The following is a 16,141-nucleotide window of genomic DNA, read 5'->3' on the forward strand; positions in this document are numbered from 1 at the left end:
GCTCCCTGCATGGAGCCTGCTTCTCCCTCTGCCTGTGTCTCTGCCTCTCTCTCTCTCCTCTCTGTGTAGTCTCATGAATAAATAAATAAAATCTTTAAAAAAATAAAAAATAAACTTAAAAAATTCTGAGAGCACCTGTGTGGCTCCATCAATTAAGCATCTAACTCTTAATCTCAGCTCGGACCTTGATCTCAGGGTCATGAGTTAAAGCTCCCTGTTGGGCTCCACACTGGGTGGAGCCTGCTTAAAAAAAAATACTCTGTCAAGTCCGTAGCAATATGACTATGTGTTTATAACGTGATTGTCTGAGAACCATGGTCATCAGAAGTCCCCTTGGACAGCAAGGGAGAATGTGTCATTCACCATCCAGGATTGTGGTCTTTATCCTTATCAACCAGAGCCCTAATCTGTCGGAACCAGCCAGAGAAGAGGAGTCACGATATAACCTGACAGAGAGGCTGAGGCTGGGGGCCTTCTATGGAATTAAATGAAAAAAAAAAGTAGAGGTTATAAAAGTACAAATGAAGTTGCTCAAAACTAAAATAGTTTGCTTCATTAATATTGTATCAAAAGGCTAATACTCTAATTAGGTAACTGCTAGATGATCAGGAACTAGTAAACATATCCCGCCCCCCCCCCTTTTTTTGCCCTGATAGAATTTACAGAATTTATATAAGCTAGTAGTTTTTTAAAAAAAATATTTATTTATTCCTGAGAGGGTGGGGTGGGGTGGGGCAGAGACACAGGCAGAGGGAGAAGCAGGCTCCATGCAGTGAGCCTGACGTGGGACTCGATCCGGGGCCTCCAGGATCAGGCCCTGGGCTGAAGGCGGCACTAAACTGCTGAGCCACCAGGGCTGCCCAAGCTGGTAGTTTTGAATTGTTAACTAAGGCATTGTTATGTCTTCATTATATTGATATAGATACTATAATGAACATGAGCATGAAACTTTGTCAGAAGTCGTACACTGAGCCAGATGAGGAAATGGTTAGTGGAACCATCTGGTAGTTTTAAAATTGAGTAATAAACTGAAACACTGATTTAAAATTATGTTTGTAGTTGCCATAGCTGCTGGCCGAAAACTTGCCCATAGACTTTTTGAATGCAAAGAAGATTCCAAATTAGACTATGACAACATCCCCACAGTCGTCTTCAGCCACCCCCCGATTGGGACAGTGGGACTCACAGAAGGTAGGTATTTAAAAACATGGGTAATTTATAGTTTCTGTCTTCCCCCAAATGCAGGGGGAAGTTACTGACTAAATCTATCTTCACTCCCTAAGCTACACTCCTTCCTGGTTGGCCTCTTCTCACAATTCCAGTTTTCTCCCTAACTGCTAACACTTGGGGAATAGAATTCCTTTTCCTCACACTGCCCTGTGTGTCTCTGCCTTTTTTTTTTTTTTTTTTTTTTTTTAGCTTTTTCTATGTGAACTAATTTCAAGTTTAAAGAAAAGTTGCAAAAATATAGTAGTTCCCTTTATCTGTGGCTTCACTTTCCATGGTTTTGTTACCCATGGCCAACAGTGGTCTTGGAAGATGATCCTCCTGACTTACTCTCAGATCAATAGTAGCCTAATGCTAGGTCACAGTGTCTACATCACTGCCTCACTTCATCTCATCACATAGGCATTTTATCATCTCATGTCATCACAGGAAGAAGGGCAAGTAAGTATGATAAGGTATTTTGAGAGAGACCACATTCATGTAACTTTTATTGTGCATTGTTTTTTTTTTTTAATTTTTTATTTATTTATGATAGTCACAGAGAGAGAGAGAGGCAGAGACACAGGCAGAGGGAGAAGCAGGCTCCATGCACCGGGAGCCCGATGTGGGACTCGATCCCGGGTCTCCAGGATCCCGCCCTGGGCCAAAGGCAGGCGCCAAACCGCTGCGCCACCCAGGGATCCCTGTGCATTGTTTTTGTTTTTATTATCTATTGTTAATCTACTGTGCCTAATTTATAAATTAAACTTTATCATAGGTATATATGTATAGGAAAAATTTATATACATAGGCTTTGGTATTATCCACAGTTTCAGGCATCCACTGGGGATCCCTGAATGTTTTCCCGGTGGATAAGAGGAGACTATTATAGTACAAAGGACTCCTGTGTATAACATTTTTGCTATACCATAGTTTTTCTCTATACACACACACACACACACACACACACACACAAACACATACTAGTATCTATTTCTGGGGAACAAGGCCATTCCTTTACATAAGCAAGCCACAATTTTCAAATGGATAGCATTTAAATTGATATAAAATTGGATGTAGGGATAGACAAGATAGGTAAGGGGAAGTAAAAGGGTAAAGACCTCGATTTATAAAATAAATAAGTCATGGAATGAAGAACACAGCATAGAGAATATAGTTATTAATATTATAATAACTTTGTATGCTGACAGATGGTGACTACACTTAATCATGGTGAGCATTTTGTAATGTTTATGATTGTCAAATCAGTATGTTGCACACCTGAAGCTAACATAATATTGTATGTCAGTTATACTTCAGTTTACAAAAAAGTTATTAAAAAAGAAGTAAATTGATACAAAATTATCCAAACTTTAGATCTTATTCACATTTTGCCAGTTATCTCAAATATCATTTTTCTTTCCTTTCCATTTTTTTAAAGTAATCTCTGTACCCAATGTAGAGCTCACACTCACAAACCCCAGATCAAGTCATATGCTTCACTGACTGAGCCAGCCGAGTGCCCCTCAAATAATGTCATTTAACACTTTTTCCCCCAGGGCCAGGATTCAGTCCAGGGGATGCATTGTATTTAGTTTTCATACCTCTTTGGTTTAATTGAGAGACAAAATTCCTTAGCTTTTCTTTCATCTTTCATGATATTGGCATTTATGTTATAGAATGTCCCAGGATCCTTGTAGTTTTGTTTGATATTTCCTCCTGATTTGACTTAGGTTATATATTTCTGGCCATCTCTTCAATAGCTCACTGGAATTGTTTAGGTTTTTGACAGACACTTTTTTCCCTGTGCATTATAGATGAGGCCATTTATAAATATGGAAAAGAAAATGTGAAGACCTATTCAACCACCTTTACCCCAATGTATCATGCAGTTACCAAAAGGAAAACAAAATGTGTGATGAAAATGGTTTGTGCCACCATGGAGGAAAAGGTATGGGAAAAATGCGGGAAGCTAAAGGATATCTTCAGACTTGGCAGGGATTGTGGGGGGGCGTATTTTGGTGAGGTGGGGGGTAGAGAGACCAATTAAGGAATTAAGCCTTCTCTGTTTCAACTAGTGCAGTCCCACTTTTATCTGCCTACATATACTAGAGTTCTTTGTAATAATTCATATAGAAAGAAGGTTCCAGGGGCACCTGGGTGGCTTGGTCAATTAAGTGTCTGCCTTTGGCTCAGGTCATGATCTCAGGGCCCTGGGATTAAGTCCTACGTTGGGCTCCCTGCTCAGCAGGGAATCTGCTTCTCTCTCTCCCTCTGCTCCATCCTACCCCCACCACTGTAAATGTAGCATTCAGTAGTATATTCTTGATTTATTTTTTTTAAAGATTTTTATTTATTTATTTGGGAGAGAAAGAGTAAGTGTAAGCGCACAAGTGGGCAAAGGGGCAAGAGAGGGAGAAGCAGACTCCCTGCTTAGCAGGGAGCATGACTTTATGACTCTGCTCAATCCCAGTGCCCTAGGATCATGACTTGAGCTGCAGGTGGATGCTTAACCCACTAAGCCACCCAGCCACCCTTATTCTTGAATTTTATTTTATTTATTTATTTATTTTTAAATATTTCATTTATTTATTCGTGAGACACACAGAGAGAGAGAGAGTGGCAGAGACATAGGCAGAGGGAGAAGCAGGCTCCACGCAGGGAGCCTGACGTGGAACTCAATCCCAGGTCTTCAGGATCAGGCCCTGGGCCAAAGGCAGCGCTAAACTGCTGAGCCACCTGGGCTGCCCCTGGAACTTTTTTTTTTTTTTTTTTTTTAATTTATATGATAGTCACAGAGAGAGAGAGAGAAGCAGAGACATAGGCAGAAGCAGGCTCCATGCACCGGGAACCCGACGTGGGACTCGATCCCGGGTCTTCAGGATCGCGCCCTGGGCCAAAGGCAGGCGCTAAACCACTGCGCCACCCAGGGATCCCTGATTTTTTTTTTTTTTTTTAAGATTTTATTTATTTATTCATGAGAGACACAGATAGGCAAAGACATAGACAGAGCCTGATGCAGGACTTGATCTCAGGACCACAGGATCACGACCTGAGCCAAAGGCAGACAGACACTCAACCACTTAGCCACCCAGGTGTCCCTTGATTTATTTTTAAACAAAATATTCTTGAGCTAAATTTTATACTTTCTAACTTTGCTAAGGGTATTTGCTAGAGGTGAACATTAGCATAGTTTTGAAATTATTGAGAAGCCCAACTGGAAAATACAATATGAAACAAATGCCTCTAAGTGGTCCTTCAAGCAGTTGTCCAGTATGTATGGACTGAGCACCATCTTTTGCTTCGTTGTATGGCGAGAGTGGGAAGCAAATGTAGGCAGGTCCCCTCTGTCTAGAGAGTAAAATCTGCAGGGAAGATGGGACTCTAATTTTCCATCTCCACATAAACAGAACATTGTGGTTGTGATAGAGTCATGATGGAGAAATATTGGTGCTGAGAAATCACATGATAAACAATTTAACTTGGTTGGGAAGGCAAGTATGGCCATCTGAAGAATGAAGGAGCTTTAACTCCAAAGGGGAGGAAGAATTGCCCAGACAGGGGTAACAACTTGTATAAAGGAGAGAGCATGGTGAATACTCAGGACAGAAGGAAAGCCAGTGGGGCCAGAATGAGGTGAGCCTGAGCAGGGAGGGTTGTGTGGGGTGGGCCGGGAAATATGTGGACACAGGACTGCGTAGCAACTTGTACGCTGTGGCATGCCATGTCCAGATAAGAGATTCAGGTTTTTTAGAGGTTTTAAAATATCACATATCTTGCATGACGAATAAAAATATATTAGTCAGGGATCCCTGAGTGGCGCAGTGGTTTGGCACCTGCCTTTGGCCCAGGGCGCGATCCTGGAGACCCGGGATCGAATCCCACGTCGGGATCCCGGTGCATGGAGCCTGCTTCTCCCTCTGCCTGTGTCTCTGCCTCTCTCTCTCTCTGTGTGTGGCTATCATAAATAAATAAAAAATTTAAAAAATATATATATATTAGTCTACCTAATAAAAACTTTTAAGAATTTTTCCTCTTTACCCCCAGGTGGTTGGGATCCATATGCAAGGAATTGGGTGTGATGAAATGCTGCAGGGTTTTGCTGTTGCGGTAAAAATGGGAGCGACCAAAGCTGACTTTGACAACACAGTTGCTATTCACCCTACCTCTTCCGAAGAACTGGTCACACTTCGTTGAAAACCCAGAGACTTGTATGGCCAGCAGCTGGACCAGTAGACCTAAAACGAACCAAATAACATGTTTTCTCACTGTTCCCATTTTATGTATCTCTTTATTGTAATCAGAATATTCTGATAGTGAAAATTTTCAGTGCATAATAGAACTTATGTATGTAATTAGAAATTTGTTTTGTCATCCGGGATTGATTTTCATTTGATTGCATCTCACAGTAATCAATATTTTAAAGGTGGTTGTTTTGTTTTGTTTTGTTTTGTTTTGTTTTCCTTATTAACAGCTCTTTGCTAGCTGTTTTTTTGTTTTGTTTTGTTCTATTTTGTTTTTGTTTCAGCCTTATCCCAGGTAGAAGACTATATGAAGTACAGGTAATTAAAGTACTTGAAAGAATTTTACTTGCTAATTTTTATAGATGAAGATGACAACAGCTCTTCACATTTAGATGATGCAAGTGCACAGTCATGTTAACTTTTGAAGCCAGTACTGTGCTCTGCATATTGCAAAGCTGCTTCAAAGATGTGACCTTTTTCTAAAAGCATATAACATGAGAGACCCACCTTCCCTATTTTATTTTTGTTTTAAATGATTAAAAATCGTATTCCTTTTATGAAGTGAAGTACATCACACTTGGAAAAGATGTGTGCCTCATAAGTGAGGGACATTTTGGAAGTAGTTTCTACTTTCAGAAGGAGAAGAATTCAAAGTCTCTTCCTCTGCTAAGAGTTCATAGTTCAATGAATGATTTCAAGTTTTTATGTGTTCTTGTCATTTTTTTTCCTGAAAACTATTTCCAGAAACCTGAAAATAAAATCATAGCCTTTTCTTCTTATAAAATTTGTTATTATGGGCAGCCCCGGTGGCCCAGCAGTTTAGCGCCGCCTTCAGCCCAGGGTGTGATCCTGGAGATCCAGGATAGAGTCCCACGTCGGGTTCCCTGCGTGGAGCCTGCTTCTCCCTCTGCCTGTGTCTCTGCCTCTCTCTCTCTGTACCTCTCATGAATAAATAAATAAAATCTTTAAAAAAAACCTGTTATTATGAATTTATAGCTAATTGTTCGTTTTCTAAGACTATTTCATGTTGGAGATTACATGCTAATAGTGAGCTACCTTACGTAGGCTTAAGGCCTTATGAGAGGTGGATTTTTATAGATTGAGAGCAGAAGTATTCAAGAGAAACATTTAGGGACACTTGGGTGGCTCAATGGTTGAGTGTCTGCCTTTGGCTCAGGTCATGACTTTGGGGTCTTGGGATCAAGTCCCACATTGGGCTCCCACAAGGAGTCTGCTTCTCCCTCTGCCTAAGTCTCTGCCTCTGTGTCTCTCATGAATAAATAAATAAAATCTTAAAAAAAAATAAACAGCAGAGTTAATGATTGAAAAGGAAGAACAGTTTAGAAATCACTTAGTTTTTAGCATTTTATTACCATTAGCTTGTACCAACTAGGTAAGTTAGTTAAATTTTTCCATAGTTTTCATTAGTGACATAGTGCTACTGACTTTTTTCATGAAGCTTTTACTGAATGTCTTTCTGGTTAGCCATGGCCAGGTCGCTGCCCTGACTTGTTGAGTAAGTCCAATGTCAACAGAAAAAAAAAAAAATTACTATGTTAGTAACTAGATTATGTAACTGTTGCAGCAAGAAAATAGGATCCAAAAACCTGGGCATGGACTGATATCCCCTCTTCACCGCCCTCGAGTCTCTTTGCCAATAGCCTAAAAGGTAGTGGACTAAGGTTCTTGGCTCTGCTGACCTGGTTTGTTTCTTATTCTGCATAGGGCCCAGACTTCGGGTGTGACTTTGTAAAGAATAGGGGACACCCTCCTAGTTACATCCACTATAACACCATATATTTTTTATCTTCAATGTTCTTTGCACTGCTTTTTACTGGGTCTGTAGCAAACCAACATACAGAAAACCCTTTCCAAGTTGTGGCCTTCATTCTTATCAGTTCCCAAATGGGTCTAACCTGTGAGTTGATCTAGCACCACAGGCTTGGTTACACAAAGCACTGGGCAATGTGAAGCTGTACAAGGTAGCACATTGTATAACCTCTGGCACATTATTGGTCCTCAGTAGAAACTTGCTGAGGGAAAGGTATGGTACAGTTGACCCTTGAGCAATATAGGTTTGAATCGTGTGGATCTACTTATATGTGGGTATTTTACAGTACTGTGAATGTATTTTCCTTTTGATTTTCTTAATAACATTTTGTTTTATCTGTTTTTTAGTGAGCTCTACACCCAATATAGGGCTTGAACTCATGACCCCAAGATCAAAAGTCACAAGGTCTCCTGCTCTACTGACTCAGCCAGTCAGACACCCCTCTAGCTTATTATTGTAATAATGCAGTATATAATACATACAACATACAAAATAATGTATTAATCAACTGTTTAGGTTATTGGTAAGGCTTCCGGCCAACCATAGGCTATTAGTTCAATTGATGGGGAGTCAAGTTATTCAGGTGTTTTACTACATGGGGGATTGATGCCCGTAACCCCCTCAATCCATTGTTCAAGGATCAACTGTATTTTCAAGTCTAGAAATTAGAGATAAAATTCTACACGAATAACTCATTCAAAACAGTGTGCTAATCACAGGGTGACCATATGATCTATTGCCTAGAATAGGACACCGTTGGGAGTGAAAGGGGGGCACAATTAATTGGAACCACAGGCATTAATTTGTACCATTGTAGAAAACAGGACAGTGCCACTCTAAGCATTATTGGAAGAGGTAGAAGTATGCAAATTAAGAGGCAGAAAGTGCCATTTTGCTGGGAAAACTGAAGGGCATGATGAAGAGATTATATAGGGTGTGGAATTTGGGATTGTGGAGAAGACCAGAACATGTTGAAGGCGCAGTGAGGCAGAACTGGGCAAAGTACATACGAGAATAATAGAGTTCAATTTGATTGGAGCATTAGAGTGGATGTTGGTTTTATGTAGAATGTTCTTCCCCACTTATTTATCTGATGTTCTGGTTATGTGTTGCTCCATAACAAACTTCCTGAAAGCTTAATGCCTTATAGCAACTTTTTTTTTTAATGTATTGCAATTTTGTGGGTCAGAAATGGGAGCAAGACTCAGCTTGCAAGGATGACTCTTCTGTTGCTGTTGGCAAAGATCATTTGTTGGTATTCAAATGGCAAAGGGGCTGGTCTAGAGATTCTAAAATCATCATTCATTCATCTGGCACTTAGACAAGGATGACTGACTAGAAGACTGGCCTTACCTGGGACTGTGAACTGAGTTGCCTGTATGTAGATTTTTCCAGCCTAGCAGTCTTAAAAGTTGGTAGATTTACATGGAAGCTCAGGGCTCTCAGAGATTGTTTTCAAGATTCCTATACAGATGCTGCAAGCCTTATGATCCAGCCTCAGAAGTTCTAGAACATCACCTGTGCCACATGCTATTGGTTAAGCAAATCACTAAGGCCAGCCCAGATTTATGAGGAAGTGAATCGGACTTCACCTTTCAGTTGAAGGTGTGGTAGAGTTTGTCCATCTTTAATCACACATCTGCCAACTTAGTTTACAAGGCTTACCTTAAACCATCTTTGTGAAGACTTCTATAGTATTTCTATAGTAGTTTTATGTATTCTATATTTCCATAACACCCTGCCTTATAGTAGGACTGTAGTCACATAGTGGGTCTGCAGTATGTGTTCACCTGGTCATTTTACACTTAACATCAATCAGTTTTATAGTCTCAGTATTGAGTTTCACAGTATTGTTCCTAGTATATCCTGTAGCAACTTTTGCTGCAAGAAGGCAAACGCGTGTTACTGTGTGATTTTTGACACTAAGTAGTAGAAAAGGCCAACATTCTTATCCTTTACTTTTTTGAAAAATTATAGGCTGGGTGTTCAGGTCTTCAACAGGTTTTTCCCATTCTATGAATCTGACCTCGTGGATGTAGATGAAGAGCTGTTAGAGATGGATACAGAAGATGGTTTTCATTGTGCCTGACTCAGAAATACTCTTTATTGCCATTGGTACAGTATTTTAGCATGTTGAATCTTTTTTTTTTTTTTAATTTTTTTTTTTTTTTTTTTTTTTATTCATGATAGTCACACAGAGAGAGAGAGAGAGAGAGAGGCAGAGACATAGGCAGAGGGAGAAGCAGGCTCCATGCACTGGGAGCCCGACGTGGGATTCGATCCCGGGTCTCCAGGATCGTGCCCTGGGCCAAAGGCAGGCGCCAAACCGCTGCGCCACCCAGGGACCCCTAGCATGTTGATTCTTAAGTGAAGATCAGTCAGTGTTTTAAAGGGAAGTGATTATATAGTCATTTCTGTATTCTGTGTAGTATGTTTTCTTAAGGTGTTTTTATTATTTATTTATTTATTTATTTTGAAGATTTTATTTATTTATTCATGAGAGACAGACAGAGAAAGACAGACGCAGAGATACAGGCAGAGAGAGAAGCAGGCTCCATGCAGGGAGCCGGATATGGGACTTGATCCCAGGTCTCCAGGATCAGGCCCTGGGCTGAAGGCAGGTGCTAAACCACTGAGCCACCCAGACATCCCTGTGTAGTATGTTTTAAGTGCTATTTAATGTGTTGGGGCAGTGTCAAAAGGTAGAAAAGTGTTGGATGCAAGGGCTTGGTTGTATCCAGACTTGAAATTTTTATGGAAATAATTCCTCCTTTTTAAAAGATTTTATTGACATTTGAGAGAGTGAGCACATACGAGAGGGGAAGGGACAGAGGGAGAATGAGAAGCAGGCTCCGCACAGAGGAGGGAGCCAACTCGAGGACCCTGGGATCATGACCTGAGCCAAAGGCAGACACTTACCTGATTCAGTCACCCAAGCACCCCCACCCGCATGCTCCCTATTTTAAGTTCTTTATCTGTAAGTTGTAGTAGCGGACATTTGTTCTTTAGCTGTTCAGCATCTAGATTCCTTAAGTTTGGGGCCCAAACTTTAATGAGTCTCAGAAACAAAGCCTATCTCTCCACATAAACCTGAAAGTGCCAGATGCATGCTTCCCCGGCTCCCTTGCTGCTACAGAGAAGGCACATGACATAGTCTTGAGCAATCAGATGTACCTGCCCCTGACTACTCAGAAACCAGTGATGCAAAGAAATAGGGGTAGGAGGGAGAGCACAAGGGTGGGGGGCAGAAGGATGAGCAGAGTCCCTACCAAGCAGGGAGCCTGATGCAAGACTGAATCCCAGGACCCCAGGATCATGCCCTGAGCTAAAAGCAGATGCTCAACCATTGAGCCACCCCAGCATCCCAAACCTGGGTTTTTTCATCCTAAATGTAGCCCTATCCATTCACCAAATTGCTAATTATGGGAAGGGAAAGCTGACAAGTGAACTAAGTGTAGCGAGAGTTATGTTAGGGTAGTACCAGGAGCTAGAACCAAACCAAGGGCCTGAGGAACCCACACTGAGGGGTCCGAGAAGGCTTTGGACTAGAGAACTTTCCTTTTCTCTCCACGTCTTCTTACTGGATCAGAACCAGTAACACACAATTCTGTAATTAGCTTCCATTGAACCCAAATCTTTCATTGACCTTGTATCCTCTCTTGCTTCGTTACTTTGCATCTATTTCTAGCAAAAGTCTTAAAAGAATTGTGTAGACGTTCTACTTCCTCAGTTCTCAGGCATTCATCTCCATCACATCATGGAAATTGCTCCAGCGCAAGTTACTAATGACCATGTGATATGAAATGGTTAATTCTCCCAATGGTTAATTCTCAAGCTTCATCTTGCATGACTTCCCACCAGTATTTATCTATTGATCAAACCTTTCATGAAATGTCTTCACCGGCCTTCTGGGATACCCACTCCCTTTTGGTTCTTTTTTTTTTTTTTATTTAAGATTTTATTTATTTATTCATGAGAGACACCGAGAGAGAGGCAGAGACACAGGCAGAGAGAGAAGCAGGCTCCATGCAGGGAGCCTGATGTGGGACTTGATCCTGGGTCCCCAGGATCACACCCCGGGCCAAATGCAGCGCTAAACCGCTGGGCCACCGGGGCTGCCCTCCCTTTTGGTTCTTATTCTCCTTCACTGACACCTTCTCAGCATCCTTGGTGGTCTTCCTTCGAGTGTCCTCAAGCTCATTCCTTGGCCTTCTTTTCTTTTCTATCTGTATTTGCTCTGTAGAAGAGCTGATCCAGTTCTGTGGCTTTAAATACTATCTCTAAATTGATTCCTACAGCCAAGTGCCTACCCAACAATTCCTCCTAGATATCTGATAGGCATTGTCAGCTTAATGTGGCCAAACAAAACAATATCCTCCTCCAGACTTGCTTCTTTCCCAATGCAGCTTTCTCATTAAATGGATCACCTTTCACTGTTACTCAAAGCCAAGATTTGTAGTCATCCTTGACTTCACTATTTATTTAATTTTTAATTTTAATTTTTGGTTGACTTCACTCTTTAAGTAAAAGTTCTTTTTTTTTAAAAAATATTTCATTTATTTATTCATGAGAGACACACACAGAGAGAGAGAGAGAGAGAGAGAGGCACAGACATAGGCAGAGGGAGAAGCAGGCTCCATTCTATGCAGAGAGACTGACATGGGACTTGATCTTGGGTCTTCAGGCTCACACCCTGGGTTGAAGGTGGTGCTAAACCGCTGAACCACCCAGGCTGCCCCTAACTGAAGGTTCTTTTTCTTTCTTTTTTTTTTTTAAGTGAAGGTTCTTAAATGGCTTGCAGGGCTTTATAAAATTTGCTCTGTGATGCACTGGCTTCCTCTCAAAAAAAGCATCAGTTCCCTCTCCTTAAAAAAGCTCTTCTCTTTGCTACCCCCCTTCTCCCCAACATGGCTCATCTTTCCTTTTACCTCAGCACTCTTCTCAGCTCTCACTTTATCAGAGGTGTCTTCTCTGATGCTGTCACTCCCTATCCTCTGGTCTTACTAATTCTTCAACAAATGTCATGTGTTTCATACATATGAATATATAAAGTAACGTATAAATATATAGTTTATACACTTATATACACAAATACACATTTTACATGTCTACATATACATACAGGTATATAGATATATTTATAGCTGTGAGTGTGTATCTTCCCCACTAAAACAGCTCCACTAAGATAAGAACTTTGTATTGTTCATCTGTGTGTCCAAATAGCACTGAGGGGGCAGCCCGGGTGGCTCAGCAGTTTAGTGTCACCTTCAGCCCAGGGCATGATCCTGGAGTCCCGGGATCGAGTCCCACGTCGGGCTTCCTACATGGAGCCTGCTTCTCCCTCTGCCTGTGTCTCTGCCTCTCTCTCTCTCTCTGTGTGTCTCTCATGAATTAAAAAACAAAACAAAACAACAACAACAAAAAAGCACTGAGGTAGAACGTAGATCATAGCATTTGTTGAATGGGGAGAACATGGCATGGGGGATGGGCATGAAGATTGGACACTGCACTAAAGGAATTAGAGATGATGTTGGAAAACAGGCTAGGTTGGGATGTAGGTCCTTCAGAGGAGACAGAACTCTATATATATATATATATATATATATATATATATACACATATTATGATTTTTATGTAAGATACCTGGAGAGAGTGGTAGCTCAAAGTATGATTTTTATGTAAGATACCTGGAGAGAGTGGTAGCTCAACACCCAGTTTTGTGGATGGGTTTCAGGATTCACTAGCCTGAATCTCAGATGAAGAAGAAGGGACTGGATGAAAAGGAGCTATAAGGGATCTGTGGATGGGACTTTTGGGTAGGGCTGAGCACCCTGATGGTAGGAAGCTCCCTTGCAAAGGCAAAGGTAGAAGGGGTTAATAAGGACTCAGAGATCAGGTTAAGGTACTTAAAGGGATTAGATCCAACAAATTGCTCCAGAAGAAGGAGTGAATTCAAAGGATGAGAATGAGTCCAGGAGTCTACCTTGTCAAAAGCAAGGCAAATGGGGGGATCCCTGGGTGGCGCAGCGGTTCAGCGCCTGCCCTTGGCCCAGGGCGCGATCCTGGAGACTCGGGATCGAATCCCACGTCGGGCTCCCGGTGCATGGAGCCTGCTTCTCCCTCTGCCTGTGTCTCTGCCTCTCTCTCTCTCTCTCTGTGTGACTATCATAAATAAATAAAAATTTAAAAAAATTAAAAAAAAAAAAGCAAGGCAAATGTTGGCAATGGATAGAGCTGACTGATGCACTATCTGTATACGTTCTTTTTTTTTTTTTTTTTTTTTTTTAATGATGGTCACAGAGAGAGAGAGAGAGAGAGAGAGGCAGAGACACAGGCAGAGGGAGAAGCAGACTCCATGCACCGGGAGCCCAACGTGGGATTCGATCCCGGGTCTCCAGGATCGCGCCCTGGGCCAAGGGCAGGCGCTAAACCGCTGTGCCACCCAGGGATCCCTGTATATGTTCTTATCAGAAAGACAGTAAGGACCCTGTCAGGCAAGGGGTTATTGGGAATAGTTGACTTGCATATTAAGAGGCTGTAGGTGAGAAAAGATGGCATTGAAAGTAGAGAGAGACTAGCTATAGATGTTGTGTTAGGAGACCAGTTGACCACTTTATGAGGAGTCTTAATGAAGTAGTAGGACACAGATTGGTCCTTAGCTTTATAGGCACAAAAGCTAAAAAGTGTCAGTGCATTCACACTTTATCTGGCTGGGAGGAACTCAATGGCTTTCAACCATGAAGTTTATTTCTCACTCATGCCACATGGTTATTGTGGATGGGCCATACGTACTTTTGCTTCATATCTTTTTCACTCCAGGATCAGGTTGACAAAGTGCCCCAATCTGGAATATGGCAAGGTCTCATGGCAGAGGGAAAAGCAAGATGGTGCTTTTTAAAAGATAGCTCTTACGTGAAATCTTTTTTTTTAAAGATTTTTATTTATTTATTTATTTATTTATTTATTTATTTATTTATTTATGAGAGATATATCAAGAGAGAGGCAGAGACATAGGCAGAGGGAGAAGCAGGCTCCCTGCAAGGAGCCCGATGTGGGACTTGATCCCGGATCCCGGATTCGTGTCCTGGGATCACGGCCTGAGCCAAAGGCAGATGCTCAACTGCTGAGCCACCTAGGCATCCCTTAGGTGAAATCTTCTCCTTGGATGTCACGTGTGTCATTTTGTTCATATTCCATTAGCCAAAGCAAGTCACATAGCACTCCTATGTTCAACAGGGTGGCAGTATACTCCTTCTGGAAGAGGAGGTGAATAATTATGAACAATTATACAGTTTACTACAGATGCCATTGGATTTGGCAATTGGGAAAGCATCAGTGACCTTTGAAAAGAGTTTAACTGGAGAGTTGGGTTCTGTAGAGGATACACTGGACCAGATGGATCTCACAGATATTTACAGAACTTTACATACAAATGCAACTGAATTCACATTCTTCTCAAGTGCACGTGGAACTTTGTCCAGAAGAGACCACATACTGGGTCACAAATCAGGTCGTAACCGATACCAAAAGATTGGGATCGTTCCCTGCGTATTTTCAGACCATAATGCTCTGAAACTAGAATTCAACCACAAGAAGAAGTTTGCAAGGATTTCAAACACGTGCAGGTTAAGGACCTTCCTGCTAAAAGATGAAAGGGTCAACCAGGACATTAGAGAAGAATTAAAAACATTCACGGAAACCAATGAGAATGAAGATACAACCAACCATTCAAAATCTTTGGGATATAGCAAAAGCGGTCCCAAATAGGGGAAATACATCGCAATACAAGCATCCATCCAAACACTGGAAAGAACTCAAATACAAAAGCTGACCTTGCACCTAAAGGAGCTGGAGAAGGAACAGCAAATGAAACCTTCACCCAGCAGAAGACAACGGTTAATAAAAATTCAAGCAGAACTCAATGAAATAGAGAGCAGAAGAAACACATCAACAAAACCAGGAGGTGGTTCTTTGAAAGAACTAATATGAGAGAGAAACCATTAAGCCAGCCTTATTAAAAGAGAGAAAAGACTCAAATTAATAAAATCATGAATGAGAAAGGACAGACCACCACCACCACCAAGGAAATACAAACGATCTTAAAAACTCATTCTGAGCAGCTAAACGCCAATAAATTGGGCAATCGAGAAGAAACGGACGCATTTCCGGAAAGCCACAAACTACCAAAACCGGAAAAGGAAGACACAGAAAACCCGAACAGGCCAATATCTAGGGAGGAAATTGAAGCAGTCATCATCAAAGACCTCCCAAGGCACAAAAGTCCAGGGCCGGATGGCTTCCCTGAGGAATGCTATCAAACGTTTAAAGAAGAAACTGTACCTGTTCTACTAAAGCGGTTCCGAAAGATAGAAAAGAGATGGAATACTTCCAAACTCGTTCTTGGAGGCCAGCATCGCCTTAAGTCCAAAAGCAGACAAAGACCCCACCAAAAAAGGAGAGTTATAGACCGATAGACCTGATGAACACGGATGCAAACATTCTCCACAAGATACGAGCCAATAGGATCCAACGGTACATTAAGAAGTTACTCACCATGACCAGGTGGGATTTCTCCCAGGGATGCAAGGCTGGTTCAACACTCGGAAAGCATACCACGTAACTGATCAGATCTGCAAGAGAAGAAACAAGAACCAGACGATCCTCTCAAGAGATGCAGAGAAAGCATTTGACAAAATACAGCATCCATTCCTGATCCAAACGCTTCAGAGTACAGGGATAGAGGGAATGTTCCCCAGCATCTTCAAAGCCATCTACTGAAAGGAAAGCCCGCGGCAAATTATCATCCTCAATGTGGAAACACTGGGAGCCTTTCCCCGAAGATCAGGAACGAGACAGGGGT

General features: G+C 41.6%; 2 protein-coding genes across 7 annotated transcripts in view; one reads left to right on the plus strand and one right to left on the minus strand.

Moving 5' to 3' along the window:
• The window catches only part of GSR (glutathione-disulfide reductase), a 49,382-nt gene extending 43,153 nt beyond the window's left edge, over positions 1–6,229 (plus strand). For 2 of the 3 annotated variants that reach the window (XM_038560174.1, XM_038560173.1), the window contains 3 exons: positions 1,060–1,191; positions 3,024–3,157; positions 5,254–5,403. In XM_038560174.1, the coding sequence (XP_038416102.1) occupies positions 1,060–1,191; positions 3,024–3,157; positions 5,254–5,403 (416 nt within the window). Of the gene's footprint in view, positions 1–1,059; positions 1,192–3,023; positions 3,158–5,253 lie in introns of all 3 variants that reach the window. The other variant, XM_038560172.1, reaches the window with a different exon arrangement.
• Positions 1–8,762, minus strand: part of UBXN8 (UBX domain protein 8) — a 94,502-nt gene extending 85,740 nt beyond the window's left edge. Inside the window, exons 1-2 of one of the 4 annotated variants that reach the window (XM_038560177.1) lie at positions 8,635–8,762; positions 5,373–5,444 (exon numbers count right to left, since the gene is read on the minus strand). The gene's annotated coding sequence lies outside the window, so the exon portion shown is untranslated. The remainder of the gene's footprint in view (positions 1–5,372; positions 5,445–8,634) is intronic. The other 3 variants (XM_038560176.1, XM_038560178.1, XM_038560175.1) reach the window with 3 other exon arrangements.
• Positions 8,763–16,141: the final 7,379 nt, after the last annotated feature.

This window comes from Canis lupus, chromosome 16 (assembly GCF_011100685.1).
Source record: "Canis lupus familiaris isolate Mischka breed German Shepherd chromosome 16, alternate assembly UU_Cfam_GSD_1.0, whole genome shotgun sequence".
NCBI classification, from domain to species: Eukaryota; Metazoa; Chordata; class Mammalia; order Carnivora; family Canidae; genus Canis; species Canis lupus.